General features: G+C 52.1%; 1 protein-coding gene across 5 annotated transcripts in view; it reads left to right on the forward strand.

The window, feature by feature from the left end:
• Positions 1 to 12,596, forward strand: part of CHST13 (carbohydrate sulfotransferase 13) — a 53,774-nt gene extending 41,178 nt beyond the window's left edge. For 4 of the 5 annotated variants that reach the window (XM_083795123.1, XM_083795121.1, XM_083795122.1 and 1 more), the window contains 2 exons: positions 8,733 to 8,815; positions 11,316 to 12,596. In XM_083795123.1, the coding sequence (XP_083651249.1) occupies positions 8,733 to 8,815; positions 11,316 to 12,161 (929 nt within the window). In that variant the 3' untranslated portion in view covers positions 12,162 to 12,596. The remainder of the gene's footprint in view (positions 1 to 8,732; positions 8,816 to 11,315) is intronic. The other variant, XM_083795120.1, reaches the window with a different exon arrangement.
• Positions 12,597 to 12,825: the final 229 nt, after the last annotated feature.

A 12,825-nucleotide genomic window follows, 5' to 3' on the forward strand; every position in this document is an offset into this window, starting at 1 on the left:
GAAGAAGAGCAGGACGTGTGTTCACCGCTGTGCGTGGCTTCTCCCATCCATCTCTTTTCATAGGGAATCACTTAGGACCTTCCTCCGTGTCCTGAGTTAACATTGCCTGGGGGTATCACACCCCCTCGTGCCTCTCTCTTGCCCTCCAGCCAGCCGGGCATGTCCCTAGGAGAGTGACTGATTTTTCCTGTTAAAGTCGGCGCTGTCTGTCAAATTATCCCATGTAAAACACTTCACAGTGTGTTTCTTGGCTGGAGGGAGGCTGTCATTAGTGCCAGGGAGATGCCAGGTCCCGGCTGCAGTGGTTAAATCCTGCAGACTAGAGCAGGCTGAACTCTCAACACTTCCTTCCGTCTCCTTCCCAAAGGAAAACATCTTGGACATCATGCACACCTAGTAACAGTGCAAAAAGCTCCTTTCCCTCTTTTCTAGGAGGTTGGTTCATCTGGGCAGCTCCCGAGGTGGCCTCAGGAGTGGCAAGCATCACTTCAGGAGTCACTGCCCATGGTAACTCTTGTAAGGAGCCTGTCTGGAAGGTGCTGGGGCACTTTCAGATGCTGGGGCGTCAGCAGAGACGTGGGCTGAAGATGGCTGCTGGGGACAGGGCGCGCCATTGCCCTTCAAAAGCCTCCTGTGGCTGCTTGGAGTTGACCTTAGGTAGCTTTGCAAAAAGCTGAAGGTGTCATTTGGGGAAAAAGGGGAAGTTATAGGGTTTATTGGGAGCTCTCCATCAGCTCCACAGGGGTGGTGCGTGTTTTAGCTGGCTGCTGGGGAGGAGGAAGACGGAGGACCATTGCAAGTGGACCCGTGCACCCTTCACTCATCTTTCCCTGGAATGATATTTTATGGCCAAAACATCATGTTTAGGTGCATCTGGTGCTGCAAAACCTTTACCCTTATGGGAACATGGGGAGGTTTATTCGCTGGAGCTGATGGGAGAGGAGATTTGTCTTTCCCTGCTGCACCTCATCGTGCCTGTTGGACGCGGGCTGTTGTCTGTGTAAACCTCCTCACGTGCACGTCCTGTCTTGTCCCGCTCAGGTTTGCCTCCGAGCTGTTTTCCTCCAATCTGCTTTTATTCGTGGTTTTTCCCTTGGTTGTGCGGGTAACCTCCTTGCAACAAATCTCTGTTCAGCCCTCTTGCAGTTTCTAAGTGCTGGGAGGCGAGGGGAGCGGGGGGGGTTAAATATTTGGTTTGGCTCTTTCAAAAGGGCTGGGGGGGGGATGGTAGAAAATGCGTAGCAGTGGTAAAAAAGCCTGAGCTAAGCTCTCAAGCATCCCCACGCTGCTGGGATTCGGTTCTGTCTGATCCAGCCAAGTCACTCGGTTGGTTTCATTTTTGATGAATGAAACAGCTTTAAATCAGGACCACATGAACCTCCACTTGGGGCATCTTCCAAACTTCTCCTTCCATGGTGAGTGGTCCTAGGAGGCTGCTGCCCTTACTGGCGTGGCTCTGGGCACAATCCCATACTAGGTTTATTCAGCAGGACCTTGAAATGAGGGTATTTTGCACCAGCTGATCCCGAATTTGCAATAAGCTGTTGCTCAGCCACACAGCAAGCAGGTCGATGTTTTCAAGCCCACCGTGTCGTATGGGTGCTGTGGGGAAGCGCCTTGTACAAACTCAGGGCAGCAGTCGGTGGTTTCAGACTGACCATTGAACCTCAGCTCAGCGGAGGTCCCGTGCTCAGCACCAGGGGGCTGTGGCTCAGCTGGGGGCGCGGAGGGGTGCCATCAAACCACATGGTGGCTTTGTGGGGCGCAGGGATGCGCCTGACTGTTGACCTGCTGAAGGAGGCCGGACCACAAAGGTGACTTCAATCCAGCCCTTCTGATATGCTGGCTGTTGGGGAGGGACTTGCTCCAGGACCTATGCAGGGGTACAACCAACTACAGGTGTTGGGCTCCCCTTGGAGGTCCTGTTCCTAATGCTCCCACTGGGCATCCCAACAGGGATAGGTGTTATCTGGGACCTGGTGCAGGCAGCTGTAGGGCCTGGGCAGCCCATGCCAGGCTTTCAGAGGCTGCACCAGCCGTCCTAAATATTCAGCCCGGTGGCATCCTGCCCCTTGGCTTTGCTGTAATGTCTGGAAATGCTCTGCAGCAAGCGAGGGGAAGGCCCTGCTCTGCTGGGCGTGCCGGCTGTCACCCTGCTGCAGGAAACGGGAGGGGAGCTGGCAGGAGAGGCCTGATGGAGAAGGATGATTATTCCCGTTCCCTAAGGAGCGAGCCCAGACAGACGCCTCTGCCAGGCGGCTGCTGCTAGGCCTCTGCCCTGGCAGAGCCATGCGGAGCCAGGCAGCCTTCCCCGAGGCTGTCCCACAGCACAGAGGGCAGGACGAGTTATACACCGGGCTGTATGGGACCTGCCCATGGCCACGCTGCATGGGGTGCATCAGGGGGACACCGGTGGCCCACATCCACGTGACAGCCAGCGCAGGAGGGTCGCTTGCTCGTCCCGTGCTGATGGGAACAAATGATGGCCCACATCTGCCATGCTCCTGCGCGTCCTCAGCCAGGTCTCTGGCATTCGCCATCCACCCCAGGTTTCCTGTCCGGTGTCCTCAAGTCTTGTGCCCCAAATCCAGAGTATTTGGGATGTTCCCTTTTCCCTGGGGAGCCATGGGAATGCACATTTTTCCAGTGATGCAGCAAGATGATGAGAGACGGGCCCATGTAGCCTGCTGGAGGTATCGTCCATGTGACAGCAGTGTGATGGGGGGGCGGGGGCGTGTGGGCTCCTCAGCCTCAACAGAGAAGATGCTCAAGCAGACTTAAGGTTTTTGGGGAGGCTCAGCAAGCTGATGAGCTGGTCCTGGGGGCGAAGGCATGGATGAAGCCCAGCTGTGACACCAGCAGAGGTGGTTGTGTCTGAATTCACAGTGTTGAAGGGTGCGTTTAAACAAGTCAGACATGTGACTCTGTTAGATTTCTTTTCCTTCCTTCTCTAGTGTTTTATTTAATTCAGCCTCTGTTGTCTACATCCCCAGCTTTTTAGCTGCAGTAAAACTGAGTGGTCACAGACAGCTGAGCAGATTGGATTCAGCCTCTTTGCTGAAGCCAAAAATCGGTGTTCCCAATCCAAAACCTCCCTGTAAGAATAAAAATTGGAATGGTTTGGGTTTTAATTCCCAGAGGTGCTCCCTTAGCTCTGAAGGTGCAGAAGGATGTGAGTGCCAGAACGGCCGCACTTCACAGCTGAATGCAGCACGCACGAAGGCAGAGGGTCACTTGGTTGGTCATCATCTCCATCAGTGGTTATAACCTTCATCAGGTCAGTGGGTCTGGAGCTTTATTTGGGATTTTGGTGTTTAAGATCACCATCGTTTTGAGAAAAGAAAAAAATAAATAAGTAAAAGCACAAAACAACAGTCAGCCTTTGTGCTTAGGGGAAAATAGAGAAAATGTGTTCTCCATCAGTACAAGCCCGAATATAAAGGCCAGAGCTTCCTAGAACTAAGCTTTGCTTCTTTGCAGCCCTGTTGGCTCCAATAGCTCTGATCCTTCCAGCCAGGGCTCTTTGCACAGACCATGGGCTGCTGTCCAGGGGCTCGGCTGCTGCTTCCACGTGTGATTTCTTGGCCTCTGTGCCCTGGTCCATCTTCAGACAGGCTGTGTGTCCCAGGCTTTGGTATCAAACTGGGAGGGAAAACAGGGCTCAGACTGCTGGATCTACCACTGCTGATGCCAAGCTCTATTTTCATCCTCTCTCACTTTTTTTTTCTTTTTTCCTCTTGGACGTTAAAATCGAAAATTGGACGGATTCAGCAGTCAGTGGACGCAGCTAGGATTTGGCTTTGAATAATGCAGTCTCGATGTCCTGTCTTAAATCAGACGGTAGGGTTGCAGTGGGGTCCTGCTCTGCCCCATCGTGTCACGTGCCAGCGAGGGGTCAGAAACAGCAAAGCTCCACACAGGGAGACCCAGCTCCTAATTTTTGGCTCTTCCAATGACTGGCAGCATGACTTGAAGCAAGTGGTTTTAAGCTGATCCCTTCAAGCTGTGGAGCTCTGGGTGTTGTTTCCCCGTGGTATAAAAAAGGCTGCCCCAAGAGCTCCATGCAGCACAAACACACGCCTTTCCCGCTTCCCCGCGGGGAGCTGCAGGCTGTAATTAACACCCAGACTGATCATTTCGGGTGGCCAGGCAGCACAATTATTTTTTCTCTTTTTTTAGGTTTTGCATAGACACAACAGGAAGCGAAGCTGGGGCTGTGCGACAGAGCGGGGCGATAGTGGCAGGGCCAGGTTTAACTCTTTGGGGCCTCTTGGGTGCATACTCACGTGCAGGCACGTGTGCTCACTCCTCACTCCTCCGGGCCAGAGATCACCACATCTGCAGATTTCACTCTTCTCCAACATCTTGGATTGGAGACGACGAATGGAGCTTTTGGCTCCTTGTGGCTCCAGGGCCCAGCCTGCAATATCCCTAAAAGCTCATCCTCCACCCCAAAAGGAGCTGCGATTCCTCCCATCCAGAATCCCACCACCCCGGGGTTTCCAAACCTCCTATTCGCGCCGTTTGGCTCCTGAGCAGGTGGGCATCAAGGTGTCCCGCACCTGAAACACCTCCTGCACCTCTCCGTTGGTGCTCTCCCAGGGCAGCATCGCATCCCAGCCCCTGCAGGCTGCCAGGGGACAGCCCGGTCACCTCGCTGCCCTTCTCCGCAGCTCCGCAGCTGCCTTGGTCCCAGGGGAGCAGAGCTGTCAGTGCTGCCAGTGAAGGTCGACGATGCTGTGGATAATGGTATTCATGCTCCTTTTATTTTTTTTTCCTCCTGTGGCAAATACCTCACTTGATACGTTTCAGGAATTCATTTGCTTTTTTTATCACTGTCACACTGGCAATTGATAGCCCTGAACTAATGCATCTGGGACCTCCTGCCACTTCCAGCAGCCAAGTAGCAGAAACTGCTAAATTCCAGCATGGTGAAATTAAATTCTGTTGTATTTCTTGCTCCCCTGGTCCAGGACAAAGCTTCAATTTCCCTGTTTGGTCTTTCAGTCTTTCCCTGCCATGGCAGCCATTCTCCGTGCTTTGTCCATCATCGGTATCGTTCTGTTTTTATGTCAGGCTCATTCCTGAAGTATCGATCCCAAAGTCAATCTTAGAGATGTTTTGCTGGATATCCACCTTCTGCCGAATATTTCCCTTTAAGCACCGCTTGTTTTCCAGCTGCTCATGTCCCTTACAGTTCCCCTTTTAAACTTCTCTAGAAGAAGTACTTATTTCCTGTGGCAGGTCATATCTCATGCTTTACTTGTATCTGGGTGACTATCTACCACATATGCTCAATCTACAGAAACTGCTTATTTTATTGACAGCTCGGCTTGCATGGGTGTAAGCTGCACTCAGTAACTGCCATCTTGCGTTTTATTCCCCTCTCCAGCTTTGTGCCCACATTTTCAACCGTTTTCCTTCCTTCAGGCCCTTTCCTAGAGCTTTGGTAATGCTGATGTCAGAGGAGCAGGCTTGTCGCTGCCTGAATCCTGTCTCCTCACCAAAATCTTAAATCCAGGCCCTGGATTTGCTGTTGTGGTCGCCGAGAACCTCCTTCCGTAATTAAAAGTCTCTGCAGCCAAAGCAGCAAATTCCTTCGCTAGTGCTTCCAGAAGCCTGGGATGGGCATGAGCCAGTCTTTCCCTCACCTCACACATGAGTGACTGTCTTCATAATCAGCTTGTACACCTAAATAGTCACAGCTTTAAAATCCATTCGCTTTTCCAAAGAGAGCTGGCAAGTCATTTGAAGCCTAGATCCCGCTGCGGTGTTGATGTCACACCGCTGCAAGAGAATCGCTTTGGTTTCGATGGGCTAGCACAAAACTCTGGGCTGCAGAGGGAAGGAGGGAGGGAGCGTGTTGTCTTTCCAAGCTCCGAATGAAAGACTGAAAGCATTTGTAGTACAGGAGGCTCCAAAATGTGCCTGAGCAGCTTTTCAGGCTCTTCTCGTTCAGTGATTTCGGGTCAATGTAACTGCTTTAGCACGGGGCTTTCCCTCCCTTGCTCTACATCACTGCTACTCCCATGCCTTGAGCATGCAAAGGGCGAATGTGGTAGTCCCTTCTGCCTGTCTCAGTGAGAAACATTTTGATTTGGATGAGGGACATACACTGTCTTCATATTTGTTACCCAAGCGGTGATCCTGGTGTCGCCAGGGAGTGACATTTTCTCCCCTTTAGAAACTGGATATACCTTGGCTAACTGACATCCCTGATCCCTGCTTACGGATGCAATTATGGTGATGCTAAATTTCTGAGGATTGCCATCGCATGTGGGGGAATCTGGGAACCTCATAACAAGCTATAAAGTCAGGAGGCAAGCCAGCGTGCAAAGATCTTGGCAGCTCCCCCGTGATGGAAGATCCTGCTGTACTCAGGGCCGTGGTGCCAAAATGCAGCACGAACTATTAATTTGCTCTGATGATCCTCCCACCTCAACACTGCCATATATTTCAGTACTCCTTGGCCTTCCCAAACTGCTTGGAGTCCCAGGAGCATCCCAAAGATGGGTAAGCCAGCAGTGCAGGGCATGGGGTGGCTGACTCCATCTCAGCATAAATGAATGGAAGAAAAAGGACACGTACGGGCCATTTGTATCTGTCCCCTTCATCCCTCCTCCTCGCAGCCCAGGCTGCATCCCAAACCTGATAGAAGAAACAGGCACAGACCGAGCCGAGCCTTTCCCCAAGCTCCCACTTACACGCTAGGTTTCCTCTCTAGCCGTGCAGCCCAGCCAGCTGCGGATCCCTGGAGTTCTAAGGCGAGCCATTGCCTGTCGGGCTGGGTGGTGACAGACAGGATGGGGACAGCAGGTAGGGGACAGGATGGGGAGGCACTACGGGATGGGATTTCACGATGAGCTGGTTGGGACAGAGCAGCAGGGGAAGAGGGCTTTGTGTTCCAGCTGGGGCTGAGCAGCAAGGACGAGGAGGGCAACACGGTGCCGTGCCGAGCCGTGCACAGTTTGCCTTTCTCCTTGGGACGCCGCGTGCAGCACAGACGGCTCTGAGCGAGGAGCTGTGTGCCAGCTGCCGGCGGGCCGCCCGCTGCTCCGAAGGGGTTGGCAACAGCCCTGGGCAGGGAGAGCAGAAGCTGTTGAGATGCCATGTGTGCTCAGCACTGCCGGGCTCCTCCAGCGGCATGGGAGCAGCAAGCCTGCTTTTTTTCTTTTTCCTTTTTTTTTTCTGTAACCCCATATAACGTGTTTCCAGCAGCTTTAGGTCAGCCTGAACCATCCTGGGCTTATTTTATGTCTCCTGTGAGAGAGCCTCTGGGTGATCCACGTGTGAACCTCAAAAACCACCGTCCCCAGGTTGCTTTTGCTAAATGCAGGCCCAATGCCTGCGGTGTGGGACGCTTGCAGGCAGCCCTCAGCGGAGTCACACCAGTAACTAACAGGAGTTTGTCGGCCCCAGCAGGGAAAGGGACTGGAGTTCAGTGGCCTTTGCTGGCAGCCTGGAGGCGCGGCGAGCACAGCTTTCAGGGTTGATCTCGCTCCCTTCTGCTTGCAGATAGCTGAGCTGGAAAATGTGAACTGGGACCTGCTGGGACAAATGTCCCAGCCCAGTGCTGCGAACATTGGGTCTTGTGCTTATCTCTCGTTAGCAGAGATGCCCTTTCCCCCTCCTGTGGGGTAACTGGTGCAGGGCGCTGAGGAAGAAGCGGCACCTCGTTGAGTCACCGTACAGTGCCATGGGAAGTGGCGCCTCCCATGCACACACAAGCGACCATGTGCCGGTGATGAAATCTTGTGAGGCCGGCCAGGCATTTCCCCCGTTACAGCCCAAAGAAAGAGTAATGTTGAGCTTATACCTGGGTGACTTTGGGGCGGTTCTCATTTGGGCAAAACATAAGCACATGAAGAAGATACCTGCTGTCATAGATAGCCCTCCGGCATCAGAGCAGCCGCTCTGCGGGGCGGCACCGAGGATGCTTAGGTGGCCATCTGCATCTTCAGCTGCTCAAGGGGAAGTCACTGGTTGGATGGGGGCAAAAATCAAAAATAGCAAATAAGACCTTAAAACTGGGTGAAACTTGTCACCGAGTTGCCTGTTAATTACTGTGTGACTGAGCCTGGAAATGCAGACTCCCAGCCCGGCGTGCCCTGGCCAGTGCAGCCGGCATGCTGCGGCACTTCCCGCGTGCACATGGGGTCAGCTTTTCCCAGTTGCTCTTGAAATCATAACAAGCTGCTATCTTTATGTATGGCCTTTCATTTGTTTAAAGGTTCTCTGGACCTTTTGCACCCTAACTGTGTACTCTGTTGAAAAATAAGGGGGAGGGACAATCATTACTTTTAGTGAAAAGTCCCATACCACATAAATTTTGTGCTGGTGGCTGTGGTTTTTAATTTCATGTAAATCAGCCCTTTCTTCTGACTAAAATCCAGCCTGTGAAGACTCTGCAGTCCACTTAACATCTTGTTAGCATTTGAGAACGGGTTCTGAATTAAACAGATTGGATTTGCTCCATTCAGGTTGGCTAAAAGTTAGAAGTGACAATGGAAAAACAGTATCAGTGATGGAGAAAAAAAAAAAAAAGGCTCATTGGCTCATCTTCATCACCTTCCCCTGTAGCTGAGCATCTTTCCCCAGAGCCAAATGGGTTCATCTCTGTGTGGGTTACATCGCCACATCCCGATACGGCCCCCACCACCAGGTTGGGCATCAAAAGAGGGGTTGAAGGAAGCAGCCCCCGACCCCTCTGATTTTTCTCGCTCCTTTTCCAGCTGCAGAAGACGGGGCCATGAGGACGGCCTGGCAGGGGAAGGCCGGTCGCAGCCCGCTCCAGGCCCTGTACGAGAGTGACCAGGTGAGGGGACAGGGCGAGGGAAATGGGGGTGAAGAAGGAGGGGACGGCAGGTTTTGACCCCTTCTCCCAGCCCTCCAGTACACGGGCACTGCGCCATTGCCAGCCGCCCGAGGGCCTGCACCCAAACCTCTACCTGTGTCCAAAAGAAAAGACCGTGCCACTTTGGGGAGGTAATTGGTGCTCAAAACCTGCTTACGGCCCTTGCTGGAATTGGGATAAATGGATTCAGTGCTGGTGGGCTGAGCCTTGGGTGGGAAACCTGTGAGGTTTTGCCATCTGGGGGTGTCAGAGGAAACTCTGGGCCATTATGGCAGGGTAAGAGCATCATTGCTGGACTTCCTGAGCTCATCATTCATAGCTCCTTCTGTGATGATCTTTGTGGATCCCTTGTAGATAATATAGTATGATAATTAATATAACATAATGTAATGTAATGTAATATGTTCCTTATATATAATACAATATAATTAATATAATGTAATATAATATAATACATCCCTTATATAATATATAATTATAATATAATATATTAAAATATAATGTAATAAAGGATAATTATATATGGATATATATAATAGTCTATGATTCTGTGTTGGAAGATATATATATATATATGCATATCGATACATGCACAGACACAGATGTATATGCATATACATATATATATGTATATAAAGCTGGTTGTGGTCATGATGGGTTTATAATCCTGGGACATTTCAGGCCTTTCCATCACCAGCTGCACCTGCCGAGATGCAGGGGCTTGGTGGGTCCCTGCCCATGCAGGGCTCAGCTGCAGCGGAGCCAGATCCCTTTTTATGCTCAGCGCTTTGTGTTCCAGCCTGGGGTGGTGCTTACACGTCTATAAGCAGCCGAATTACATTTGCTCTGGGGAAAATGGCAAATGCGGACTTCTTTGGCCATGATGCCTGCATACCCTAATCCTGCTGGAATGTCCTGGTGTTATTTCCTTAAAAGTGATGCTTAATTTCTCTGGCTTTTAAAAGGAAGGGAAAGAAGGGTGCAATTTTGCTCTGAATTAACTGAAAGACATGCACTTATTCCAGTGGGCGGCTGCTGAAAAGTAGTCACATTTATTTGTTGCCATGCCTGCAGACAGTGTCTGTCTGTCTGTCTGTCTGTCTGTCTGTCTATCCATCCCTATAGTTTTGAATTATGCAAGTGCAGGGAAAAACACCTGGAAAAAAAAAAAACAGATCATTTTAAATGTCTGGGTTTTTTTTTAGCACTTGCAAAAAGCATTTCCATTTTTAAAAGGTGGAGGGCAGCCTCCAAACAAAACCCAGCAAGAGAATTTTCTTCCAAAAAGTTTGGCTCTGTAGCAAGTTGTACCATGAAAACACCTCTTCAGCTATGATCATTGCCTCCCTAGATCCAGTGTTCCTCATATCCAAGTTGCCAACAATGCCAAAATCATCTCTCAGAGGCAGGTAGAGTCCGTTGGCTCGTCCTTTGCAGGAGGAGCTTTTCGCCCAGGTGTTAGTGCCACCCTGAAGGTGAGGGCTCTGCTGGATCACGCATGGTGCAGGCAGTTTCCTTCAGCATCCCAGCTCCTGGCAGGAGCTTTACAAAGCCCTGGCTACGCAGTGCTGCCTCGCCCACGCTCTGGGGCCTCCCAAAAGCAATGACAGCTGTCAGCAGCGAGGATGGGGACACCAAGGAGGTGGCCTGCCTTTTGCCCTTCATCTTGTGGTGGCCACAAGTGGGACGCACCGGCTGCAGGGACAGTGCCGTGGGGCTGTGTGACGCCTGCGTGACCCAGAGTGGAAGCCACCGTTGTCTTGCAACACAGGGTCATTGCATGGCATTAAAGCAACTGCTCCAGTGGGTCAGAGCCACGCTGGGTTAGAAACGGATGGTGAGACCGTTAGTGGCTGTGGCCAAGACGAGGCTTTTGGGAGGCTGCCAGAGCTGGCCTTGGGGCTGAGCATGAAATCTCCCAGCCTCGGCTTGTAAAAGGCAGAGGGAGCAGGCAGGAGGAGACGACTTCCTCTTCTGAGTTCCTGGAAATGGCTTCCTTCCCCAGATGTTTTATTGACATTTTTGGAGTTTCTGACGAAAACCTGGACAGGAAAGGACACGCCTCCAGAGTGCAAGGGGATTTCAGCTGGGGCCCATGAACGTCCCCAGACTGGTGTAAGAGAGCTTCATTAGCCAGTGTGGGGAGAGGCTGTAACATGACTCGTTTCATGCCCCTTTCTGCACTCCTGATCTTTTCTCACCCCTTGATTTGTCTCCTCATCTTGCTTCTCATTACATGTTGTTCTCTCTTTTGCCCCCAGCATGTCCAAGCATTAAATACACCAAAGCAAGTTGAGTTCAAAGTCAGTAATGTCCCCCAAAAGCCCATGGAAATCCCTTGGAAGTCCCCTCCAAAAAAACAGGGAAGGGGAAGTGATGGGAGCAGTTGTGGGCCTGACGTTCTACGTAGATTCCTGTCATTTTGGGTGAGCTGGTGACCATTGCTTTTTTTCCTCCCCAGTTGGAGCAGTCATCGCTGCAGGCAGTTCACCAGCAGAGACGCGAGCTGTTGAGCAACGTCTGCAGCCGTTACACCCGCAAGCGGCGTCTCCTGCGGCCGGATGACTTGCGGCACTTGGTGGTGGATGACACGCACGGGCTGCTCTACTGCTACGTGCCCAAAGTGGCCTGCACTAACTGGAAGCGGGTGATGATGGTCCTGACGGGGCAAGGCAAGTACCGGGACCCTTTGGAAATCCCCGCCAACGAGGCCCACGTCTCGTCCAACCTGCGCACCCTCTCCGAATACAGCATCCCCGAGATCAACCACCGCCTGCGCAGCTACCTCAAGTTCATCTTCGTGCGGGAGCCCTTCGAGCGCCTGGTCTCGGCGTACCGCAACAAGTTCACCCGCAGCTACAACACGGCCTTCCACAAGCGCTACGGGACCAAGATCATCCGGCGGCACCGGCAGGAGCCCAGCGACAGGGCGCTGGAGCGCGGGGACGACGTGCGCTTCGAGGAGTTCGTCTACTACCTGCTGGATCCACGGACGCAGCGGGAGGAGCCCTTCAACGAGCACTGGGAGCGGGTTCACTCGCTCTGCCACCCCTGCATTGTCCACTACGACGTGGTGGGCAAGTACGAGACCTTGGTTGAAGATGCCAATTACATCCTCCAGCTGGTGGGGGCCGACACGAGCGTCAAGTTCCCGTCCTCGTCCAAGACCACCAGGACAACGGACGACATGACGGCCCAGTTCTTCCAGGACATTAGCCCCTTCTACCAGAGGAGGCTCTTTAATTTATACAAAATGGACTACTTGCTCTTCAATTACTCCATCCCCTCTTACCTCCGCATCCGATGAGGCAGGGGCTGGGGGGGAGAGGTGGGAGAGAGCTGGGTAACTCTCGTTTTACCACAAATCTTCTCCTCCCACCCTGAGCTCATCTCGTGGTTCACTTCTTGCCGTGCCCTCTCCGTTACGGTCTGCTCCACATCCTGATGCCTCATTCAGGCAGGGTCTGGAAGGAGGAGGCCTCACAAAACACTGGGGCTGGAGCTTTCCTTCCCTTTCATCTCCAACAGGAGATGTTGAGGGGGACAGGAGGCTGCTGGCTTTGAGGGCGTGCCTTGTCTGGGGACTTTTAACTCCTCTGTATGTCCAGTTTGGGGAAGGCTCTTTTTTTGGGCAGGATCCCTTTGGGTCTTTCTCCTCCTCAGTGGGCATGGACTTGGGGGACAGGATGGCGTGTGTCAGAGACTTGCATAGGACCAGAAATAAAGCAATAATTTAATGTAAGTTTTTCCATTTGTTTCAAATTGCTCCCACCTTCTTTTTTTGCCTTGTTCTTCTCTCTCCACACCAGCTTCCCACACTGTCCCCCACCTCTAAGGAGTGCAGCAGTGTTTCTCTCTGACAGAGCCTGGAGGGCTTTTTTGTTCTTCCTCTTCACGTGCTCTTGGCTGGAATGCGAAAAATACTGTGAACAGAGAGAGAGGAGCACGTTTGCAGCTGGCATGGGCTCCCG

Source organism: Anser anser (assembly GCF_964211835.1).
Source record: "Anser anser genome assembly, chromosome: 12".
Taxonomy (NCBI): domain Eukaryota; kingdom Metazoa; phylum Chordata; class Aves; order Anseriformes; family Anatidae; genus Anser; species Anser anser.